We start from the raw sequence: 21,955 nt of genomic DNA, 5'->3' as shown, positions 1-21,955 counted from the left end.
ACAGTTGGCATCACCATTTTGCTCAAACTGAATTGAGGTGGCACAGGGTGTTCATGGCTTCCAAAGTTGGCAGCCCTGACTATACTATTATTATCAGTGCTTTTTTTCGGGGGGGGGGGAATGTTTAGGGGTACTCTCATTTTCCTACTCATATTGAAATTCTGCCCCTCAATGAGGCCAAACTTAGATTCACAAAATGTTTAGGGGTATGCGTCCCCCTGCGTCCCCCAGAAAAAAGCCCTGATGATGATGATGATTATTCCCAAGTTTAAAGAGCCCAATCATTGTGGTGAGGGCAGCCTTAATTATCTGACTGCACTTCCCCAAGAGCCCAGCGTCTTCCCATTTTCAGAGAAGGTTGCATTAGTGGAGATAGATATATAAGAGTTGTGACTTGAGCGTAGATGTTTGTTGAACCTTTTCAAAGTTCAGGCGTACCAGGCCTCCTGGAACTCTCTGCCCAAATTACCGTAACAGTCTAGCTCTGGGGACTGAAGGCTTTGGTTTTGGATACTCTCCGATTTATCTGCCTGCTCTGGGTGTGGAGTGTCCTGAGCTAGCATCCTCTCTAGTAATGTCGAAAAGGCAACTTGGCAATCAGCAGGAATGCGGAGGCCCCCAAGGGCTCTCTCCCCCCCCCCCTATGATTTTTAAGAAAAAGGAAAGCAGAAAGGCAAGAAGCCATTTTGGCTCCCTTCCCTTCTTTTCCAAGCTCCAAGCCAGCATTGCTCTTGCAAATTCTGTTCTGGAAAATGTGTTAACATTTCTGGGCCGGCTGACCACCAGCAGCCCTGCTTCCCTCCTGGGTGCTCAAAAGCATGAGGCCTTCAACTTAGTAGGTGGCATGTGTGTGTTTTGCAAGGAAGGTGATATCTGTATGGGAATTCCGTGCTAAGAAAAGTTAAATTCTGTAACTATATTAACCAAGTGCAAATTTAAAATGACACAGCTCTCTCTCTCCACTCACCCACCCACTTGGTTACTGATTTGCATGATTTTATTTCCATTTTGTTTAGGGACGCGGGTGGCGCTGTGGGTAAAACCTCAGCGCCTAGGACTTGCCGATCGCATGGTCGGCGCTTCAAATCCCCGCGGCGGGGTGAGCTCCCTTCGTTCGGTCCCAGCGCCTGCCAACCTAGCAGTTCGAAAGCACCCCTGGGTGCAAGTAGATAAATAGGGACCGCTTACTAGCGGGAAGGTAAACAGCGTTCCGTGTGCTGTGCTGGCTCGCCAGATGCAGCTTGTCACGCTGGCCATGTGACCCGGAAGTGTCTGCGGACAGCGCTGGCTCCCGGCCTATAGAGTGAGATGAGCGCACAACCCTAGAGTCTGTCAAGACTGGCCCGTACGGGCAGGGGTACCTTTACCTTTACCTTATTTCCATTTTAATAGCCAAGGGAGAGAGCAAGTAGGTATGCAATGGGCAGTAGTTCTACCCCTGACCGCTGGAATCCGTGCTCTTGCCTCCCTGTTTGGCTTCTAAGATTTCAGCAAGCGCTGCCCACCAGAAAGTGTTTTACACGTCTTCTCAGCCACGAGGGTGGGACGCTTGCTTGTATTCATGTTTTTCACAAAATTCTCAGGAAGCTGAATTTCTTGCCTTCTGCACGCCCATGGGATTGTGGCCTGTGCACAGCCCCCTGCTCACGGTGGAGATGCAAAGCGTGAAGAGTTGAGGCTGAAACGTATTGTTTTATTAACCACCACAAACTTTCCACTAGGCTTCATAAGAGCAGCTGACTGCACAGCTGCTCCCCTAGGGCGAGTAAGAATTTTCTCCAGAAAATGACTAGACATGGAAGCAGATGCAGATTTAGGAAAGGAGTATGGTTGTTTCTTTTAGATTCTTGACATGGCGCAAGTGACTGGCTGAGTTACTTATTTTATTCATTAGATTTCTTACCTGGCTTTAGCCATAAGGTCCCAGGACGGGTTGCAGTATAATCATAGATATTTTTAAAAAGTAGAACAGATAACAATGATAAAGAATAAGCAGAACGGTTCCACAGAACAGAAATAAGGTTGGTGCTAAAAATACACACCTCCCTAGGTAGCTCAGTTGGTTAGAGCGTGGTGCAGATAACGCCAAGGCTGCAGTTTTGATCCCTGTACGAGACAGCTGCATATTCCTGCATCACAGAGAGTTGGACTAGATGATGATCCTCCGGGTCCCTTCCAACTCTACAATTCTATGATTCCAAATATCAGGAGCCAGGGCGAAGAGGTTCGTCACTGTGAGCACCTTGAACTGGCAACCAGTTAAGTGTGGGCAGGAGAGCTTGGGGCAGTTTGTGGGCGAGTAACTTGAGTAGACTTATCATTTAGCAAACCTGCCTTGTTCTCCCTTAGTCAAGCTCTGCTTCTGTGTCCAAAACAGATTCTCAATAGCCTCAAGCGAGGGAGAAGCAGAACAGCCTCTTCCCGTGACTCTGGCAGTATAGCATTTTTAGGCTTACCTCTGAGCATATTTGGCGTTCTTCAGTTGTCTGATGATGATGATTTAATCTACTCTTCTTTCCAGCCACCAGCCTGCTCCACCTGATCTCGTGGCCTCTTGAAGCAACATGGTGATTTCCCCCATATCGACCCATATCTATCTTTCTGTCAGCCACCGTGAACTAATGTACACTGATGCTTTTTGTGCTCCCAAGGTCTTCCTAAACTACATGTTTGCTTGACTGCTTCAGAGAAACTGTGGTTTTTAAAAGGATGGTATTTTCTGGCAGGCCCAGGTGCTGTTTCCTGTTGCCAATATTTTTAAATAAAATAATAATAATAGATTTTGCATCTCTCTTCAAGTAATGATGGCAAAGTTTCCATTGACCCATCATTTCTGAAATACCCCCTTCTTCAGTCACAACTCACTCGTAATAAGGATTGAGGATCTTAAATCTAGGGAGGGTCGTCTTCCAGATGGGGCTGGGGGAGGGCCTCTGCCAGTCAGTGCAGACAATACTGGGCAAGATGGACCCTGTGGTTTCCCCACTTGTTCTTACAGAGTTCTAATTTCTCCAGAGATGCCTGTTGTCTTGTGCAGGGTTGTAAGGCAGCAGCAATGTCTGTCCTGTCTTCTTCCTCGGTTCATTGCTATTTCTGTTCTGCTTCCACCAAAACCTACGTCGTTTGTCTCGCTATGCAAGGATTTACATATTTAATTTTGATGCATTTCAGTGGAACAGACATGTCAAAAACTGCAAAAATTGCATGCCGAAAATAAGCATGCAATTACGCAGGGTAACATAAAGCAAAAATCAAGAATAGTCAAAATACATTGAATTTAATGTCAGGTGGGATTGCCGAAGTACCGTATTTTTTTTCCTCTACATTCACTTTTTCCCTCCTAAAAAGTAAGGGGAAATGTGTGTGCGTCTTATGGAGCGAATGCAGGCTGCGCAGCTATCCCAGAAGCCAGAACAGCAAGAGGGATTGCTGCTTTCACTGCGTAGTGATCCCTCTTACTGTTCTGGCTTCTGGGATTCAGAATATTTTTTTTCTTATTTTCCTCCTCCAAAAACTAGGTGCGTCTTGTGGTCTGGTGCATTTTATAGACCAAAAAATATGGTATTTTTCCCCTCCCCCTCCCCTTCAACAGCACATAAACCTGAATGCACCTAAGTTAAATGCGTGTAAGTTGCAGGCTTACTGTAACATAAATATTTACCATAATTATTTTACCATACTTATTTTAGTTTGCAGACTAAACTCCCTGCCCCGACAATAGCAAATGCCACTTGTATTTTCTTGCATGATTGCCATTTCTGACCTTGCACAAACATACAAATTGCGGGAGTTTCCATTTGCGACGGAATTTCCCAAGATTCCTAATCTTAGGTCAGGGTCAGTGGGTGCTTACGATACGGAAAGGCCTCCCATTTACTTTCTCATTCTTCCTTGAACCTGATGCCACCTTGCACATTTGTACAGGGGTCAGAGCTCAGTGGCAGAGCAAATCCTTTGCATGCAGAAGGGCTTCAAGCCCTGGCATCTCCAGTTGTTCTTCCATCCTTTCTTTTTTAAAAGGATCCAGTAGCAGGTGGGTGGAGTGGGAAAACTTTTGCTGGAGCTACTGCCAGTTAGTGAGATCATTAAGCGACCCAAACCATTCTTGTGTGCCCTAAGTATTGGGCAGCTTAAGTGGTGGGCTAAATGCCTCTGGCTGAGTGGTAAAGCACCCATGCAGAAGGTTGCAGACTCAGTCTTGGGCTTCCTAGCTTAAAAAAGAGCCTCGGGTAGCAGTTCATGGGAGAGACCCTCCCCTGCTCCTAGAACAACCCACCTACCTGCCTTGCCCCAAAGAGCCACTGCCAGTCAGAGTAGACAACTCTCCCCCATGATCCTTCTGGTGACGTTTTCAGTTTCATGCATTTCATGTGTCTTGCTCTTCTCCATCGCTTTATTGCTTTTATGGCTCATAGCTGGGGATGCGCAGTCAGATGTAGGAGGAGCTCATGGCCACAAAAAGTAAGGATTGATTACTGCACTTGTCAAGGGAAGGTAATCCTGTTTCTTGTGCCAAATTTTCATGGGGAGGATGTCAGTATCTTAAAATAATATATGGCTAGGAGTATTTAAGAATAAACTGGGTGCTCAAACACTGCATTGCTTTAAACTGCCCCCACCTTCTTCAAACTCTTTTTATTAAGACTCATAAACAAGCCTTCCCCAAGCTGCTGTCCTCTCAGATGCTACAGCTCCCATCAGCCCCAGTGCGACCTGTCCTCTGGGAAGATGGGCGTTGTAGACCAAAACATATGGAGGGCACCAGGTTGGGAAGGCTGTTGTAAATCATGGGTGGCAGAGGCTGGAAAACGTGTGTGGCATCACTATGGCACTCCGCCTGGCTGTGGCGTAGAGCCAATTCCCATACGTATGCCTGCCCGCCCAGATCATTAGACTGCAGTCCAGTTGCATCACGTTCAGGGGTAACATTCCAGAGGCAGCTCATGTTTGCAAAAGTCGCATATACCCCCAAATGACTTAAAAAAAACAAACACCTGGCTACTAGCTGGCATGGGGTGGGGGGAGGCCCTCCCTATGTCTCTGCTGCCTTGCCTCACTCCTCCACCAACAAGAGGAGAGAAGAGGGATGGAGGTAAGCAGAGAGAGTTGCAGGCAGAAGAAAAAGGCTGGAATTGATCTGGAACAGAGCTGCAGCCAAGCACCAGTTAAATTTGTATGGATGCGACTTGACTGTAGAGAATTGCATTGTGATGCCCTTCAAGGTGGCACTTTTGCATTTGACACACTTCCTATAAAAGTTGGTCACCGCTGCCCTGAGAGAGAATTGTTGGTCCTGAAAACATCACCTTGCAGGCAAACGCTGAACCCCAACAACTTCCTAGCAAGCTCACTGAGCCTTTTCCCTCACCTCCTGTGTGGCCTTCGTCTCCTTTGCTTCCTGCTGGCGGTGGTGGCACTTGCCTCCCAGCTTTGACTGCCTACAGATCGAACCTACACGCTCGTGAGCTTCACGTTATCCTCACTTGTTCTCTGACATTGTGTTCTGTTTTATTGCCTTTCCCAACATCCAAACTTGGCATTCATTGAGATGTTCTGTATTGACTGAGATGCAGCTTGTATGTAGGTTTTCTTGAAACAAGAGATGTTTGGAAAGCCCCTGGCTGGTTATTACATCACATGCAAGGCGAAATGAGGCGCCATAAAATATATACTGAGCTTGTCGCTTCCTCTTAGATAAGAATTAGCTGTGACTTCATCCTAAATGAGGAAGGCTTTTGTGCAATTCAGAACCAAGCACTGCCGTGCCCAAGGACAAAATTTCCCTCCTGCATCTCTTTTTGTCGCTTTCTGGGTCAGCCAGACCTGCAGTAGATGAGCGTTTTGCACTTTTGCAGAACTGTGAAACCAGGCAAAGAGTGGTTCCTTTGAAAATCTCTTGGAAATTGAATCCATTTCAGAATATGTAAAGTGAAGTAGTAAGGAAGTATTTAATTGCAACTGATTCCTCTTCCTCTCCCCCACCCTACCCAATTATGTGGTCTTTTAAAGCTCCTTTTCTCAGCTCCTTTTTTCAGCCCATTTGTTGTGAGTTCTGGGATTCAGACCATACCCAAAAACAAATACATATTTTCTTAAGAAAAAGAACAAGCGCCACTGTCTATAACTGCACCGCAAAGTTTATTCCAATCTGGGATAGTTTAGAGTCTGGGTTGGCTTTCGTAAACCACCAGGCGCCATTGAGCATATCCTCTGAGTTAATACCTCTACAATGGTTTTGGCTTTTTTATATATAAAAAAGAAAGAAAGAAAGCATTTTTTTTTTTGCAAATTGTTGATATATGAATAAACAATGCCTTAATAGGGAGCAGATTCGCCAGTGTCTGCCTAGTCCACAACCCTGGAGCTATGACACTTCATTGTGAAGCATTCCTGGATGGGATTGGGCAGGATTCGGAGAATCAGGGAAGCAGTTCTTGTGATCTCTGAACAATCATATTCTGTGCAACACCAAACACGTGGTGTGGGTCTGGATCTCTGAAATGGTTGGTTTTCTCATGGTTTTTATCTAAAAACATCTGCCGTGAAACCTTTCATGTGAAGTCACTGGAGCAGAATGGAGTGACCTTCTTGATCATGCTTTAGCATCTCCCATGCTCAGTTCGTGCTTGCAGGTTTGGCATTTACCAACTTGTAAAGCCCTGCTTTACTTTTAGCTATGCATACTTAAGAACATGAGAGCCTCTTGGATCAGGTCAAAGACCCACCTAGCATCCTGCTCGCACGGGGGCCAGCCATTGCCTCTGGGAAGCCCAGGAGCAGAATCTGAGTTTAATAGCACTCTCCCCAATCCCCCCATTGATGGTTTTATCCTCCGTGAAGAGGTACTTTCTTTTGTCTGTCCCGATTGTTCCAGCATTCAGCAGGTATCCATGAGATCTAGAGTTCTATAAGAGGGAGAAGAGCCTTTTCACTGCACTTTTCTCCATACCATGCATAGTAAGAAAACACCTTCTCCTAAATTGAATTGAAGTGCTCTTAAGAAGGACCTAAAACTTGTTCCTGGCTCTATTGCCTAGGCCACTGGCGTGACAAGGGCATGTCAAAGAATGGCCACAATGGCTGGCTGCCTTGCAGCCGCCAGATTTTTTTCTCTCTAATGAAGTCTTAGCAAAGCTTGAACATATGTATTCTGCAAGATACTGCTGGGGCTAAGTGGGAAGTGAAGGGTCAAAATAATTTATTGTATAAGGTAGCTTCCTATGAGCTTATGTGTGTGCGTTTTAAAACCCAAAGTGGCATCACACTGGCACAAGTGGTTGAATTGACTGGCTGAAGATATCTTGCTGGCTGTGACGGCAAATCTAATCCTTTCCACCCGCTTGTTCATTTCTGTGTGGCGTTTATATAATGCTTCGCAGGATTGTGTCCGTTGGTCGGATTGGTCCACTTCTCCCATTCTGCCAACCCTAGTTGCTATCATTATTGCTATTAATGAACTTGGTGCTTTGCAGACTGCAAGGGGGCAGGTCCCTGCTGTAAGGAGCTGGCAATCTAAAATGCTGCTCGACTCTGTCGCTTATGTTAATGGCTCCAGGAAGAGTGCAGTGAGGGGCGGGGAGTGTGATGGCAGTAAACCAACGGACTCCTGCTTCTCCTCACTACCTCCCGGTGGTCCCTGAAAGAGCCGGTGTTGAAGTATTCAAAAGCTAGCGGAGCAAGGACTTCCTTACAGTTTATGCCTATGTTGCTGGCAGGGCATCTGCATCTCAGTCTACAAAGGACGGGGGATATCCCTTGGCGCAGATTCCTCGTAGAGCAGCTGTACGCTATGGAGGAAGTGGAGACTGAGTCACAAGTCTGGATGAGGTGTGTTGTGCTCCTCTTCTCCCCACCCACCCCCTCTTACGAAAGTAGCAACTTGGCATGCTTTGTAGAAGCCTTCTCTGACCTGGTGCCCTCCAGATGTTTGGAACTATAACTCCCATAAGCCCCAGCCAGTGCAGTCTTGCCCATGTGCTTTTCAGGCATGTGTTCATAGTCCTATGACCTACAAACAAGTTTAAAAAGCAGCAGCAGCAGCTGACATTCCCAGGAACCTGAGTCCTGTACTCTGCTGTTCTCTGGAATCACAGGAGTTGCACAAGCTCGGTCATCTCATCATGTTTCCTGGTCATTTTGGCTCCAGGCAGCTAATCATTGTTAAGCTACTCCTGTGTCATTCCTTTGGGACTCTTCAGGGGGTTCAGCAAGCTGCATTCAGTTACACCTGTAACTTACCTGAATGCACAACACTGCCTTGTAGGGAGGCAAATCGTTTTTTATTGTATTTAGCCATAAGCAAGGGGCAGGCTAGGGGCTGAATGTGGCCCTGCAAGGATCGCATTCCTCTCTCCCTGGGCCATGCCCCTTCCTGGCCCTGCTCCCCTGGACTGTGTTTGCCTGTGGGAATGCATCCTTTAATTGTGATAATGCCTCTTCCTTACCTGGATGGAGGACAGAGAGGGCCTGTGTTTTCCATGGCTGGAATGCAATCCACGGTGCAAGAACCGCTTCTGTTGCTGCACTCACCTTTGCATCTAGTTGCACCCTCTTTTGTCTTCAGCCCCTCTCACCACTGGCATGCAGCTCCCAGAAGTCTGCCCATAAGGGAACGTGACCCTTGGTCTTAACAATGTTCCCCTCCTCTGCTGTAGGTCCCCAGTGGGTGCTGGTGCCTATTGGGACCGGGAGGTGGGAGCCCAACAGTAGGTGGCACCAGAGCCGATGGCAGACAAAGCCAGCTCATTCTAGTTCTGGCCCCATCCTCCTCCTCCCTGCTGAGTTCTATATACATGGGTATGAAAGAGGAGGAAGCTGGAAGGCGGGGACTTGCTAAGGATGGTGGGGCTGTCCCCCATTTGCCTGAATGGAATAGCCAGCACCTGCATAGGCTATTTTGGTGAAACACTGGTCCTAGTGAATGCTGGAGGTCACTAGGGGTGCCAATGAAGCAAAACATTATCTTACACCAAGTCTAGACTCTCAGTTTATTCAGCCCAGTTTCTACAGGGTCGCAGGCAGAGGGAGGCCACGTTTTCCATCACCAGCTGCTCCTCATCCTTTTCAACCTGAGTTCCCTGAATGGAATCTGGGGCCTTCATGCAGAGCTCTGGGCTGCCAAGATATTCGGAGTGCATTTTGGGAGCTCCCACAACTAGCCACAGTTGGGAGGCACAATGCAGGGTTGGAAACTTCCCCAACTGAACAGGTGTCAATTTGGGAGTCCAGCAGAGCACTGGATGATGATGAGGAAGATGAAGAGTTTGGACTAGATATCCCGCCTTTCACTACCCTAAGGAGTCTCAAAGTGGCTAACAATCTCCTTTTCCCTTCCTCCCCCACAACAAACACCCTGTGAGGTGAGTGAGGCTGAGAGACTTCAGAGAAGTGTGACTAGGCCAAGGTCACCCAGCAGCTGCATGTGGAGGAGCCGGGAAGCGAACCCGGTTCACCAGATTACGAGTCCACCGCTCTTAGCAGCTACACCACACTGGTTGCTTTCATATCCTATAGCCCCAGGGACCCAAGGAGCTGAGTTGGCATATATAGTTCTCTCATTTCATAAAGTGAAATGCGCTTTGTTAAAATAAATTTCCTTCATCCCCCCCCCCCCGCCTCCATTCAGTGTTAAGTGGCAGGGGTGGCACTGTTTCTTAAAGGGCCACCTCTCACTTTTTTAAAAAAGGAAAATGAAAAAGGTCATGTTGCTAAAAGGATGCGCCTCAAGTGTACACCTAAAGAAACATAAAAGTGTGAATGCAGCTTACATCTGTTTTCACACACGATTGACTGGCGTCCCCTGTCAAGGATATGCTGGTGGGTGAGCCAGGCTTTACTGCTGTGTAATGTGTGGAATGGATTTAAATGTGGCAGCCACTGAGGTTTCACAGCTAGGCTGCCCAACTCCAACCTTTGGGCATTCCTTCTGTTTGCTTGTACCTCTTCCTGGTTGGTAGGCTCAGGGATGAATGAGCAGCTTTCGTACCCAAGAATGGGAGCTTCCACTTGCTTCAATTGAAGGCTGTAGTTTGGGAAAGAACCAGGCAGCTCCCAGAGTCTTTTCAAGCTCTGCTCAAGGGAATCCTGGAATTCTTGGAAATTTTCTCATGTCAATCTGCATAATGGGTTCTTTCGGCGCTGTTTCCATTTATCACTCTTCATTTTCCTGTTTAACGGGATCAACAAGTTTATTCGAGGAAAATAAAATGGGGAGTCACAAACTTAAATAAGCTGCAAGTACTGTTTATTCAGGCGTTTGATGACTGAAGGACACTGTTCCTGGCAACCCTGAGATCACTGGCTCAGAGAATGATTCTAACTGCTTTTAGAATCCTTTTTAAAAGTGTTTTGTGATTAAAGCGTTTGCCCCTCGCCTCCCTGGGCTCCTCTGGGAGGAAGGGCAGGATATCAGTTGAATAAACAATAAATAAATAAAATTACTTTGAAATCCAATAAATCTGTGGCACCTTTCCCCTTTCTCAGCAAGGGGAGGGGCGTTTCTGCTGATCCAGACATCCCTCTTTGCTTTTGTGGAGGAGGTTAAGAAGGCAGAACAATAGCTTGAAGTGCCGTAGGAAATGGGATTTACAATATCTGTGGCTTTGCTTCTGTGGAGGAAGGGAACTGTAGCACAGTGGGTAGGAGAGAGCATCTGCTTTGCATACAGGTGTCCGTTCAACCCTCAGCATCTCCAGGTAGGGCTGGTGAAGATTCCCTGCCTGAAGCTCTGGAGAAATGGTCCGGCTCAGGGTCAGGTAGCTCCCTGTTTTCCTCTCTGTTCATGAGAGGTAGGGAGCATTGTGTTTCATGAACTAGTCTACGCTGCAGGGCTAGTGAGAGCCCTTTGGAGATAAGAGACGGGAAGCACGAGTGAATGGGGTATGTCTCCGTCTTCCGCAAAATGTAGAGGGTTCCGTGTCAGATGGTGATACGGAAAGGTTTTTCCTGGAGGGAGAAAAAACCCCGATGTACTAAATCAGTGTTATGAGCTTTCATTCTCTTCTCAGCGAAAATCATTCTTTTCCCATTTCTGTAGTAGATTAGATTCATTTCATGGAGGAAGAGTCTCTCCACATTTGTTAATTGTGACTTCTCTGTAGAACCTCCAGGCTTAGGGACAGTCTGCCTCTTGGCTACCAGTTGCTGGAGAGCAATGGCAGGAGAGGTGTGTTAGCCTCAAGCCCTTCCTAGAGGCACCTGGTTGACCAGTACAGGCAACAGGGTTCTGGAACTTTTTGGTCTGCTCAAGCTGCAGGGCTCCTGAATGAAACCACTATGTCCAAGGGCCCAGTGAATGCGTACAACAGGGGGTATTCTCTTTCCTTCCCTGAACTGCTTCCGGGCGTCCGAGAGGCCTTTGGTTATCCACTGCAGGGAGCAGGATGATGACACTAGATGGACCACTGGGCTCTTCAGATGTGTCCCTTAATTTACATAACAAAGCACTGAACCTCATGCAACATTTCATGGCTTTCTCTTGTTCCTGTTGGCCAGTGTAACTTAGTTTTTCTCCTTCCAGCTGATGGCACCTGTCCACAACACGTCCATTGTCCCTGTCCTTCTGTGAGGAAGTGCTTTTGCATTTCTGGCCAGCTTCCCTCTGTGTAAGCTCTTACTTTCCCTCCCTTGCAGGTTTCGCCGTCGCCCAGTGCATCAACCAGCACAACCCCTCGCCGCTTTCATCTCCATCCCCTTCGTCCAGCGGGAGCACCGGGCGCTGTGACTCTGCCACCAGCTCCACATCGATTCCTTCCATGGTCCAGAGCCCGTCAGGTATTGAAGCCTCTTGCTCTTAGCTCCTGTAGGCTGTTTTATAGACTCTGCTTGAACCCACCTGCAGGGTTTTTAAAGAGACTTCCTAATCTTAATATTTTATCTCCTGTTCTTTAAACTTGTTTTGGAAAGGGTACCCGAGGGTGGGGGGGTTCAGGTGAGTCCATGCAAAACTGGGGGACAGATTATCCGAGATTTTGTTTTTCCCAGTTGTGGCTTCAGGCAGGTGGATGAGCTTGGCAGACCATTCCGCATCACTCCCTTGGTTCAAATTGTATGAGACAACAATATTGCTTGCTGCAGGATCCTGCGTTAAAACGCTTTGTGCTAATGCTTAACTTCTTCGCCTGCTGGAGCTCAGACCATTCCAGAATCCACACTCCCCTGACTGAAAATCCTACGATCCCAGATAACTTAAGATCTGGCACAGCTTCTCAGTAGTAAGACAAAGGCGCTCTGCACATGCGTAAAGGCACTGTGTGTCATTTCACACATTCCTCGGCACTGAGAACAAGTTGGACTCCTGGTTCAAATTTAAGTCCTGCTGCAATAATAAGCTGGCCAAAAAAAAAAAAAAGGGATCTCTCTGTCCTTTCGCACTTGTGTTTATATCCTGGTTCTTTATTTCCATTGAAATGATCTGACTGCTAAATTTAAATGTGTGCGTATGGGAGTGAAAACTAAATTTCAAGGTCATCTTTTAAGGAATGTTCATGGTGCCAAACAAGATGCCCACCCTAGATCTAGTTCAGGGATGGAGAACCTACAACCCTCCAAATGATGTTGAACTGCAGCTCCCATCATCCCTGACCATTGTTTCATGTTGGCTGGGGCTAATGAAGTCCAAAAATACCTTGTGGTGGGGCACAGGTTCCCCATCCTTGCTTTTTAAGGAATTGGACGTTGTTGGCTACCAGGAACAACTGCAAAATATTACTTCATTCCTCATATCTGGTAACCTTTGCATTTTGTGTGTGTAGTTTTAACAGCCTGATCTTAGATGCAAGTCCTGCTGTATAAATTTTGAATTGTACTCTCCTCCTTTTTCCTTCTCTTCCCCTCCCACGAGTAACTTCTTTTGCAGGGATACTTTTTCTTTTTTTTGCAGAAAACCTCCACAGGCAGCTTGTCTGTGCCATAGTGACCTTAAACTCAGCACACCTGTATTTCATGGCTATCATAAACTCTGGAAATGTACAGGCTTGTTAAAAGCAAATGCTGGCCTGCCTTCATACAAATGCATTTGCTGACAGGCTATTGATCTTCTGTAGAGGTTTCCAAGGAAGAAGAACGAGGTGATTGTGTGTTTTCCCCTCCAGCCCTAGATACTTTTGCCTTTGTGCATAAGTTCCTCCTCCCACCCCAGCTTTATTCTCCCCACCCACACTTGATAGACGGCACTGATTTGGACTGCCGGTGGGGTGTTTGCTCCACCACATGTTTAGCCTAGTTGTGTGGGTCTTAATTAAATTAAAGCCCCAAAATGGGAGTGGAGTCAGCTGCTCCTTGTTAAAATCTATTTCCAGCAATTACTGGCAGCTCTGTGTGACATTAGCAGTCTTTAAACATGCGGCTAACAGTTTTAATCCTAAAAAGCGGAGTAGGTGTAGTATCATTGGGAACTGAAAGCTCTGCCTTCTGAGGGAGGGTTTTGTTAAAGAACTTGTATTCCTTGGAAAACCACACACTTCACGACGAGGAGTTAACTTTCCAAGCTGGGCCCTTGCCGTGATGGATATGAGCTGCTCAGACAATCAACCTGTTTCTTCTTCTTCTTCTTGGTTCCAGGTCACAAATACTGATCCGCAGTATCTATCTAGTGTCCCTCTGCCCCTTGGCTGCATCGTGGCAACTTTCATCTCGACTATATTTTATTTCATTATGTCAGGATTTTTTATTAACTTCTGTTATCTGTTCCACTGAGAAGCAAGGGGCCTTATTTGTAGAGTGTGGCCACACCTCCACAGTTTCACTTAAAAATGTGAAATCTGGTTCTGCTCTAATCACCTGGAACCTAAACTAATGCTGAAGGCAGCAATGCACCCTTTAATATTACAAAAGCTGGTTGAAAGCAGACTGCTGTATTAGAGAGGGGGAATAAAACCCATGGAGCTGAGAAGCACGGTTTGTGCTATGAAATTAAGGCTGTTACAGTTCTACTTTATCAATGCTTTGATTTATTTTAGGAACAAAGGTTTTTCTTCTCCAGAAGTAATTGTTTCTTATTTATTTCTTTATACAAATATTTATCTACCGCTATTCATAACAATTGAAACTTTTAAATAACACATAAACAATATGATAGAGAATATTTAAAAGTTACAGTCAGAAATCAGCTAACCATTGTGGAAAGATGCATTCTTCATTGGCTGCATAATAAGCCTGTAAGGTTTTCAGCAGGTGTTTAAAAGCTGGAACAGAAGGCACACTAAGGACTCCATTTCTTGTTGTCATTAAATGAGCCTTGCCAACTCTGGAAGCAACCAGTGATGTTAGCTAACTTTAGAAGCTTTTGTCTTGGGAAGTGAGGAAAGTCCCTTCTCAGTGCAAGGATGCCAGCTGCAAACCTTAAACAGGTGTGTGTGTGTGTGTTTTTACGAGCACTTTCATTCAGATCAAAGCACGTTCCCCAAACTACTTTTGCCATCAACGCATTTCACAATCTGGGAGCCGCTGTGCAGTCCCTTGGTTGCTAAATTAGTGAAATGGCTTTGCCTGTGGGTTAAGCAATCCTTCCTTCCCTTTGTCCACAGCACTGTCATTGACTGTGCCTCATGCAAAAGGCACAGATGAGATAAAGCTTTCGCGTTACTTCTGACGGCAGTCGGGAGCTTGCCCAACTCATTAAATAAGCAGCCTGCAGTAATTCTGACGGGTTCTTACGTCATCCCAAAGCTTACTAAGAGCTCTTCTACCCTAAATTTGACCCCTCACCTTTCCACCTTTCACCAGAAGCATTGTCCTCCAGAATCCTCCCAGCTCATCCTGCGCAATAGACGCCAAAGAACTGTTGCTAAAATGTTCAAATTAGTTGCATTCTTTGTTTCATCAGTCCAGCAATATCTTCCTGCCTTCATGCCTTCCTTCCTTTGACCTTTTGGGGTAACATGCTGTAAGTGTTATCCATAGCTTGCATCCATGATTCAGATAAGGAGCTCAGGAAAGAGCCAGGGCGCTGTTTTTCCTTCTTCTTTTAGGGTGAAAAGTTGGTGTTTGAGGAACTTCACAGGGCATTTTACACACACACACACACACACACACACACAAACCCTTTAAAATGCATGTGGTTTTCTTCTAAGCTTCTTGCCTGTTTAAAAGGGACAGCACAGAGGAAGGCTGAGAGAGTTGTACAATGTCATGTTTGGGGTGTTGTCTGAAACTTCGCTTTCTGCCCGCGTCTGGAATGCCCAGGTCGCCTGTCTTGCTTCTGAGCCCCGCCGCTTCTGAACAATGCAGTCCCTAGGGTAGTGGTTCTCAAACCCCCCCCCCCCCCGAGCCACACTTTCAGAATAAAAACTTGCTTGCACCAGGCTGATTTTTTTATTTATAAGGAATACATCGGAAAATGAAAAGAAACAACAACTAGCGGTGCTTGATTTATAACACAGAACACGACTACCTTATAGTATGATTGTGGGACGTCCATAAAGTTTAAAACAATGCAGCTACAGAAGAACATGGATCATTCCCAAAATATAATTATAAATGGGCCTCTTACATATGTACCTTAAGTATGCATATAAACTCAGTGAGATGCATGAGCTTGCTTTTGCTGGGTAATCTCGTTTATATTAGGTTTAATTTGAGACAAACAAGCTCTCGTCTCCTCATCAACACAAAGAGGCCTGTCTCTTCTCTGACCTTTCATATTGAAAAACCCTGTTCACAACAGCATGTCTTGGAGAACTGCAGGAAGAATAGCCAGCACTCTTGAATACTGTGTCTGGTTGTATATCCAAATTGTTTGGATACCATACCATACTGCACTGAAATGTTTAAATGTTTCTTTGATCGCCCTTGAATCTTCCTGCCACACTCTTTGAGAACCTCTGCCCTGGGGCACATGAGATGAGAATTCTGGACTGAAAAGGCACAGAGGGAGAGGATCATATCAGAGCTCTGCTGAAAATTTCTCAGCCATGAGAAAAGAAATTGCATTGCAAAACATGTCAAAGGGGAGATAAAGAAATTGGTGAAATTCTGAAGGGTGTGTGTGCCTGGTTTATATCACGCTCGCCTGCCTTTTGAGGTGGCTGAAGGGTGCTTGAGAGTGCCTTTTCTTACCTCCATCTCACTGAGTGGTCTCTGCTCCTGGAGAATATTTCCAGAAGGAAACTCCTTCCACAATACTTTTTTCAGGCAACCTGGGGAGGTGGCAGAGTGTTGGGAAAATGTTTCCTGGAAAGGGGGGGGGGGAGAAACACGCCACCCTCTGCCACCTTGCTGCAACATAGTAAGCTCAAATCCCAGCAACCCACCGAAATTCTGAAGTGCCCTGAGAATGAAGACTTTAAAAAAAGATTGTCTAGGCTTTAGGCTGTTACTAATTTATTAGTTGTTGTTTTTAATCTACAATTTACCATATGGTCCCAGGGTGGGTTTTATAAAGTTTGTATACTGCTGGTTTTAACTGCTCTCCACAATACGCTTAGTGTTGTTTTAATGTGATATTATTGTGAGCTGACTTAGGCTGCCTTTGGAGAGGAGAGACAGGTAATAAATTTGGGGGGGAAAGATAATTTTAAACAATCGTATCTACTTAGATCCCCTCCCACGTCGTTTCTGGTTAAGACAAACCATCATCTTGATCAGTATTGCCTATAATTAATATTGTTGTGATTTCATTTCTTTTTCTAGTCCACCCCAGGATAGTTAACAATAAAATGCAATGTTAAAACCAAGGTAAACCACAGTGTGGATAGATGACCCTCGGATAGATGACAATTCCGATATGCAATTCAGCAGTAGACTGCCTTGTAGCCCACTGGTAGAGCACCTGCCTTTTACGCCAGAGGTCTCAGGTTCCATCTGTGGCATCTCCTGGCACCACTAGGAAAAACCCCGTCTGAAACCCTGGAGGCTAGCTGCCAGGCAGTGTAGACAGTACTGATCTAGATGGACCAATGGGTCTGACTTTGGTATAAAGCAATGTTCTATATTCTGATATGCTGCAAAAGCTGGAGAAAGTAAGTATTAAGCTGGCCCCGGAATGAGAATAATGTGCCAGGCAATCTGATCACAACAACGAGGGAGTTCCCTAGCCACGGTGCTGCCACAAAGAAGGCCCCGCTTCGCCCACTCCCCTACCAGAGTCCCATTCACCAAGGGCACCACAAACAAGGGCCTCACTGGCAGAACTCACTGCCCAGGCATGCCGTGAGAGAGGCAGTCATTCAGCAGTTTGGATTCCACCAGCGCCTTGAATAGGACCCAGTCACTGACAGCCAGCACAGTGCTTCCAGGATTGCTGTAATGTGATCCCATCTTACTTCCCCTAAACCACAAACAGGCAGCAGTGCCCTGCACCGGCTGCAGCTTCCAGGCCGCCTTCAAGGGAAGCCCTCTGTAGAGTTCATTGCAGTAGTCAAGCCAGGCAGGGCTTATCAGAGCACAGACCCAGAGGTGGGTCATCCCCATCCGAGAAAGTAAAGTTTAGTCAGTGGCTATCAGAATGTGCTGGGGTCCTTGTTGCGAGTTTCGCGTAGGCATCTGGCTGGCCACACTGAGAGCAGGATTAGATGAGCCATTGACCTGATCCGGGCGAGCTCTTCTTAACGTTCTTATGATGACTGTCACCGCTATTGGCACTTTATCTCTGTATACATAATACGCTACTGAGTCTCCCAAGTGCTAGACAGACACTTTAGGCGTGTGGGGCTGCCATATTGCAGTCTGCCATTGCCGGTCTCCCTCGGCTTACGGAAGAGTTTCTAGTGTGGTTGGGTAAGGCTGCTGCTGCTTAGAACACACAAATTTGACTCCACTCCCATGTCCTGTGTTGTTCTTCGAGTCTGAGCTCCAACCCTCTGTAGGAAACACATTCCGTCGACACGACCCTGGATCTTCCATCATGGCTGAATCCCACACATGACGATGTTTGTTGCACCTGCTGTTCTGTCTTGCTCTTTGTTCCACCGAAACGATGTTTTTTCCGGAAATCTTCTGTGTTTGCAAAATTCCGTGGTGTTCTGTCTGTCTTCCCTCCCCGTTCTTTTTTTTAAAAAAATTGCTTCCCATTGGATCTTCTTTTTTTCTTTTTTTTAAAGAAAAAAAATGTGCTGCACTTAGCTTTGACTGTAATCCAAGTGCTGTATTTTACAGGCTTCCTTTCTCGAAAGGGTAGATTTATCTGACATCCTAATTTATCGCTCGCTCTGGGGGAGACGGAGCATCCTCCGGCAATTTATTACCATTAAGTGGGATGGAATATTGCTAACCCACGAGAAATCTGTAAAAAATTGCTCTTGCCTCTTTTTTAAGTGGGTCGTTGAGGTTCCCCCCCCACCCACCCTTCCCCATCGTTTTGAACCCGAAAGCATTCCTGTTTCCTTCCCTGGCGCTTAGCCGCTGTCATCGCCTGGCAATCCTAAGTCGAGCCAGCCTGAACACGTGGCATTCTTGAGGGCGGTTTGTGTACTCGGTAACGGGCGGACCTCTTCTCGGCCTCTCGGGGCTTCCGAAGGGAGCGAGACCGCAGGATGCCAGCTGTTTGTGAGCATGTTTGTGGTGTTGGTGACGGTCGTTTTGATGTTTATTCTTAACACAGCCTCCCTGCAACCCCCTGGGGCACCTCCTGATCTTTTGGACCGCAAATCCTGGCCGGCAGGCCTTGTGGCCCGAAACCTCTGGAAGGCACCTGGTTGGGGAAGGCTGCTATAACATGTCTTCTTCCTTCCCGTCTCTGTGAGTCCCCACCCCATGCCCTCTCCCCACCCACCCAATTGTTAATGGCTTCATGTGATCTATTGCTGTGTTTTCCTCTAGTTAGGCCTGGCAGGAAAGGACGGCGGCGGGTCTTCAGTCTCTCGGAGGCTGACAGTCACGGTGGACACTGGGTTTAGGCCTTCCGGCAGCAGCTGCAGCAGCATCAGTCCTTGCAAAATCCCTTCAGGCAGGTTTCTCCTTGGATGTGTATGTGGTGTATGGCTCCCCTTCTCACTCCCCTCGTCCTCCCCCAAAAAGAGATTACCCGGCCAAGGGAGCGTTGCTGCGATCCTCTTCCACGCATGCAGAAACAGCCAGCTGCTGTTCACAGTGCAGTATTTCACATCCAGGGTGCGTAGAGGCCTTTTCCACCCTTCCTGGCTAATTCCGCTGAAAGGGAGCACCTTGGTTGTTCAGCCTGGCTTCACCCCACAGCCACCCCCTTGCTTTCTTCCTTGAAACAAAGAGCAGCTCCTCCCACTGGGTTGCGTCCACCGGAAAAGGTGGTCACAAGGTTCAAGATGCCAGACTCCTGTATCCTTTGGCTCTTGGGTAGCATAAGGCTCTTACCTGGCACCTGAGCTGTCGGCGGCTTAGCGTTCGGCAACTGGGAACTCACCTGACAGCAGGTGATCAAGGGATGCAGGTGGGAGCATTTCTGCCCCCCTGCCATAGCTTCAAGCATCAGTTCAGATAGGTGAGAATGAACCCTAGTTCTCAGAACCTTTTAGCAGGAATTGGTTCAGGCAAGCTGTGTTCACAGCATGACGGAATTGGAGTTTTGTGTTTCCTTTCATTTTTTTTTAAATGTGTAAAGTCTGTGTTGCCGCTTTCTCTGTGTGTTGGACGCTTTTGGGCTCCCTTCCTTACAATATTGTTTGCTACCTGCTTTTATTTGCAGCCATTGTCCTTCGAGGCCATGATCAGTTTGCTTCTGTATATTTTGAGATTTGCCTTTTCCTTGCAAAGCGGGGAGCTTCCTTAGGTTCTCATGAGAATTTGAGGTACCCCCCATCCATTTCCCCAGATCATTTAATGCCTATCTCAGGGCATGGGGAAACCGTGGCCCTTCTGAAGTTGCTAGACTACAACTCCCATCACCCCTGACGATTGGCCACATTGACTGGAACTGAGTCCAGCAACATCTGAAGGGCGACAGCTTTCCTATCCCTCTCCAAACTCTTTAATTTGTCTAGTTCATCTTGCCATTCGGGTGCTGTTTGGTCCAAACTCTGGTGGCAGTGGCAGGGACTTCATTTATTTAGCTTTCAGGGGCATTTCTCTTTACACCAAAGTCAAAGCAAGTAAGGACAAGCATTTCGGGACAGAAAAGTACTTTCCGCACAAACATTCAGGTGTAGAAATTAACCCAAAAGGTCTCCCTTTCCATTCTGACTTGATTTTCTCCACCCCATGCCTCTTCTTTATGTTTCGAATGGATGAAGGCAGATAAGAAGCCTCCTTCTGCGTACATTTTTGACATGTGAAGACTGACAGTGAGCCACACACATCTTGCAAATCTCCATCAGGCCACTTGCAGACCTTGCATGGCCGTGAAAAGCTAGATGTCCCTTGGATTATGCCACCCACCACCATCAGTCCTACTTTGCAGCAGAGCTCGTCCAATTCTATCCCATAATTCTAGGGAAGAAGAAGGCTGTTGTGACTATATAGCCTGCTGCATTGAGGAATGACAGCCAAAGATTCCCCGGCCTGCATCTTCGGCTCTCTTTGAATTGCGGCAATTTGAAGGGTGAATTTTACTTTACAGGGAAAGCTTCAGTCGATAGCATTGATCAGTCAATTAATCCTCATAGCCCAACTGAGAAGTGCTATAGAGATTGTGCTCATTAATTACTCAATGTCTCTCGGCTTGCCGGCATATCGGACAGCAGAGACTAGCATGGTCCCAGCGGGTACAGATTCCAGTAGTGCAAAAGAAAGAAACCTGTCAAAGCTGTCTCAGCAGTAACCCATCTTCTCCAGCCCCCCCCCCCCAATCTGGTGCCCTCCAGTTTTTATTGGATCACTCCCCACATCATACCTGACCATTGGGCATTCCATAGCTTATGGGAATTGTCATCCCACAAAACCTGAATGGCACCAGTTTCGGGAAGGCTGATCCACACCCAACACTGAACTGTGCGTGGTGATTTTTAAGAGACTGTTGGCTGAGGTACATGTTCTTACACAAGCCCTTGGGCAAGAAGCTAGAAAAGACCTCTTTGCTTCTCATACACATTCTGTGATGTCCTTGCCTATCCTAAGGTCCATAGTGCAGCTGGGAGTTGTGCCCAGAATCTCTTGTAATATTATAGGTGATCCTGGGGCACAGGATCCTGGGGCCCTTTCTTCCCGTGCTGCTTCATTGCAGGCCCTAAATGTTTTATTATTATTCATTTATTCATTGTTACATTTCTGCCCCACATTTACTCCAAGGAGCTCAAGGTGGCATACACGATTCTCCCCATTTTATCCCCACTGTGACTGGCCCGAGGTCACCCAGTGAGCTTCATGGCTGAGTGGGGATTTGAACCCTGGTCTCCCGGGTCCTAGTCTGACTTTCTAATCCCTATGCTACAGATGAACTTGCTTGTACAGTCTGGACAGTCCAGGCTTGAAGGCAACGGTTAATAATAATAATAATAATAATAATATACCCCGCCCATCTGACTAGGTTGCCCCAACCACTCTGGGCATCTTCCAACAAATATAAAAACACAGACATTAAAAATTTCCCTATACAGCGCTGCCTTCAGATGTCTTCTAGAGGTTGTATAGTTACAGTGGTACCTTGGTTTTCAAACAGAATCCGTTCTGGAAGACTGTTCAACTTCTAAAACGTTCGAAAACCGAGGCGCAAAGGACGGCCTGCAATTTCAATGGAGAAAATGCGGGGGGGGGGGGGAGACTCAGCGGAAGCCATTCGACTTCTGAGGCCCATTTGAAAACAGAAACAATTACTTCCGGGTTTTCGGCGTTCAAAAACCAAAACGTTCAGCTTCCAAGATATTTGTAAACTGAGGTACCACTGTACTTGTTTCCTTGACATCTGACAGGAGGGCGTTCCAAAGGGCGAGTGCCACTACCCCGAAGACCCTCTGCCTGGTTCCCTATAACTTCATGTATTGCAGTGAGGGAACCGCCAGAAGGCACTCGGAGCTAGATTTGTGCAGCCGGGAAGAGACTGGCCATACCCTAGTCTCCTTATTAGTGTCTATCCACTTTCAGAGACAGGGCCTGGACTGACAATTCGCGT

At 46.8% G+C, this 21,955-nt stretch overlaps 2 protein-coding genes and 1 long non-coding RNA gene across 6 annotated transcripts in view; 2 read left to right on the top strand and 1 right to left on the bottom strand.

Moving 5' to 3' along the window:
* CIITA (class II major histocompatibility complex transactivator) overlaps positions 1-21,955 on the top strand; it is a 1,021,617-nt gene that overhangs the window by 126,417 nt on the left and 873,245 nt on the right. The gene's annotated exons all lie outside the window — the stretch shown is intronic.
* CLEC16A (C-type lectin domain containing 16A) overlaps positions 1-21,955 on the top strand; it is a 92,484-nt gene that overhangs the window by 65,348 nt on the left and 5,181 nt on the right. Inside the window, exons 22-23 of one of the 3 annotated variants that reach the window (XR_014504904.1) lie at positions 11,632-11,772; positions 18,757-18,883. Coding sequence is in view for 2 of the 3 variants with exons in the window: in XM_083413365.1 (XP_083269491.1) it covers positions 11,632-11,772; positions 18,761-18,883 (264 nt within the window). In the remaining variant the exon portion in view is untranslated. The remainder of the gene's footprint in view (positions 1-11,631; positions 11,773-18,756; positions 18,884-21,955) is intronic. The other 2 variants (XM_083413365.1, XM_083413366.1) reach the window with 2 other exon arrangements.
* On the bottom strand, positions 13,087-18,743 carry LOC310664576. Its single transcript, XR_014504966.1, has 2 exons — positions 15,350-18,743; positions 13,087-15,156 (listed from the first exon to the last, which is right to left on the bottom strand). It is a non-coding gene; the product is annotated as an uncharacterized lncRNA (long non-coding RNA).

This window comes from Podarcis tiliguerta, assembly GCF_965153285.1.
Source record: "Podarcis tiliguerta genome assembly, chromosome: 14".
Classification (NCBI taxonomy): domain Eukaryota; kingdom Metazoa; phylum Chordata; class Lepidosauria; order Squamata; family Lacertidae; genus Podarcis; species Podarcis tiliguerta.
Note: the sequence above shows the minus strand (reverse complement) of the source record. Positions and strands in the feature narration are given on the sequence as shown.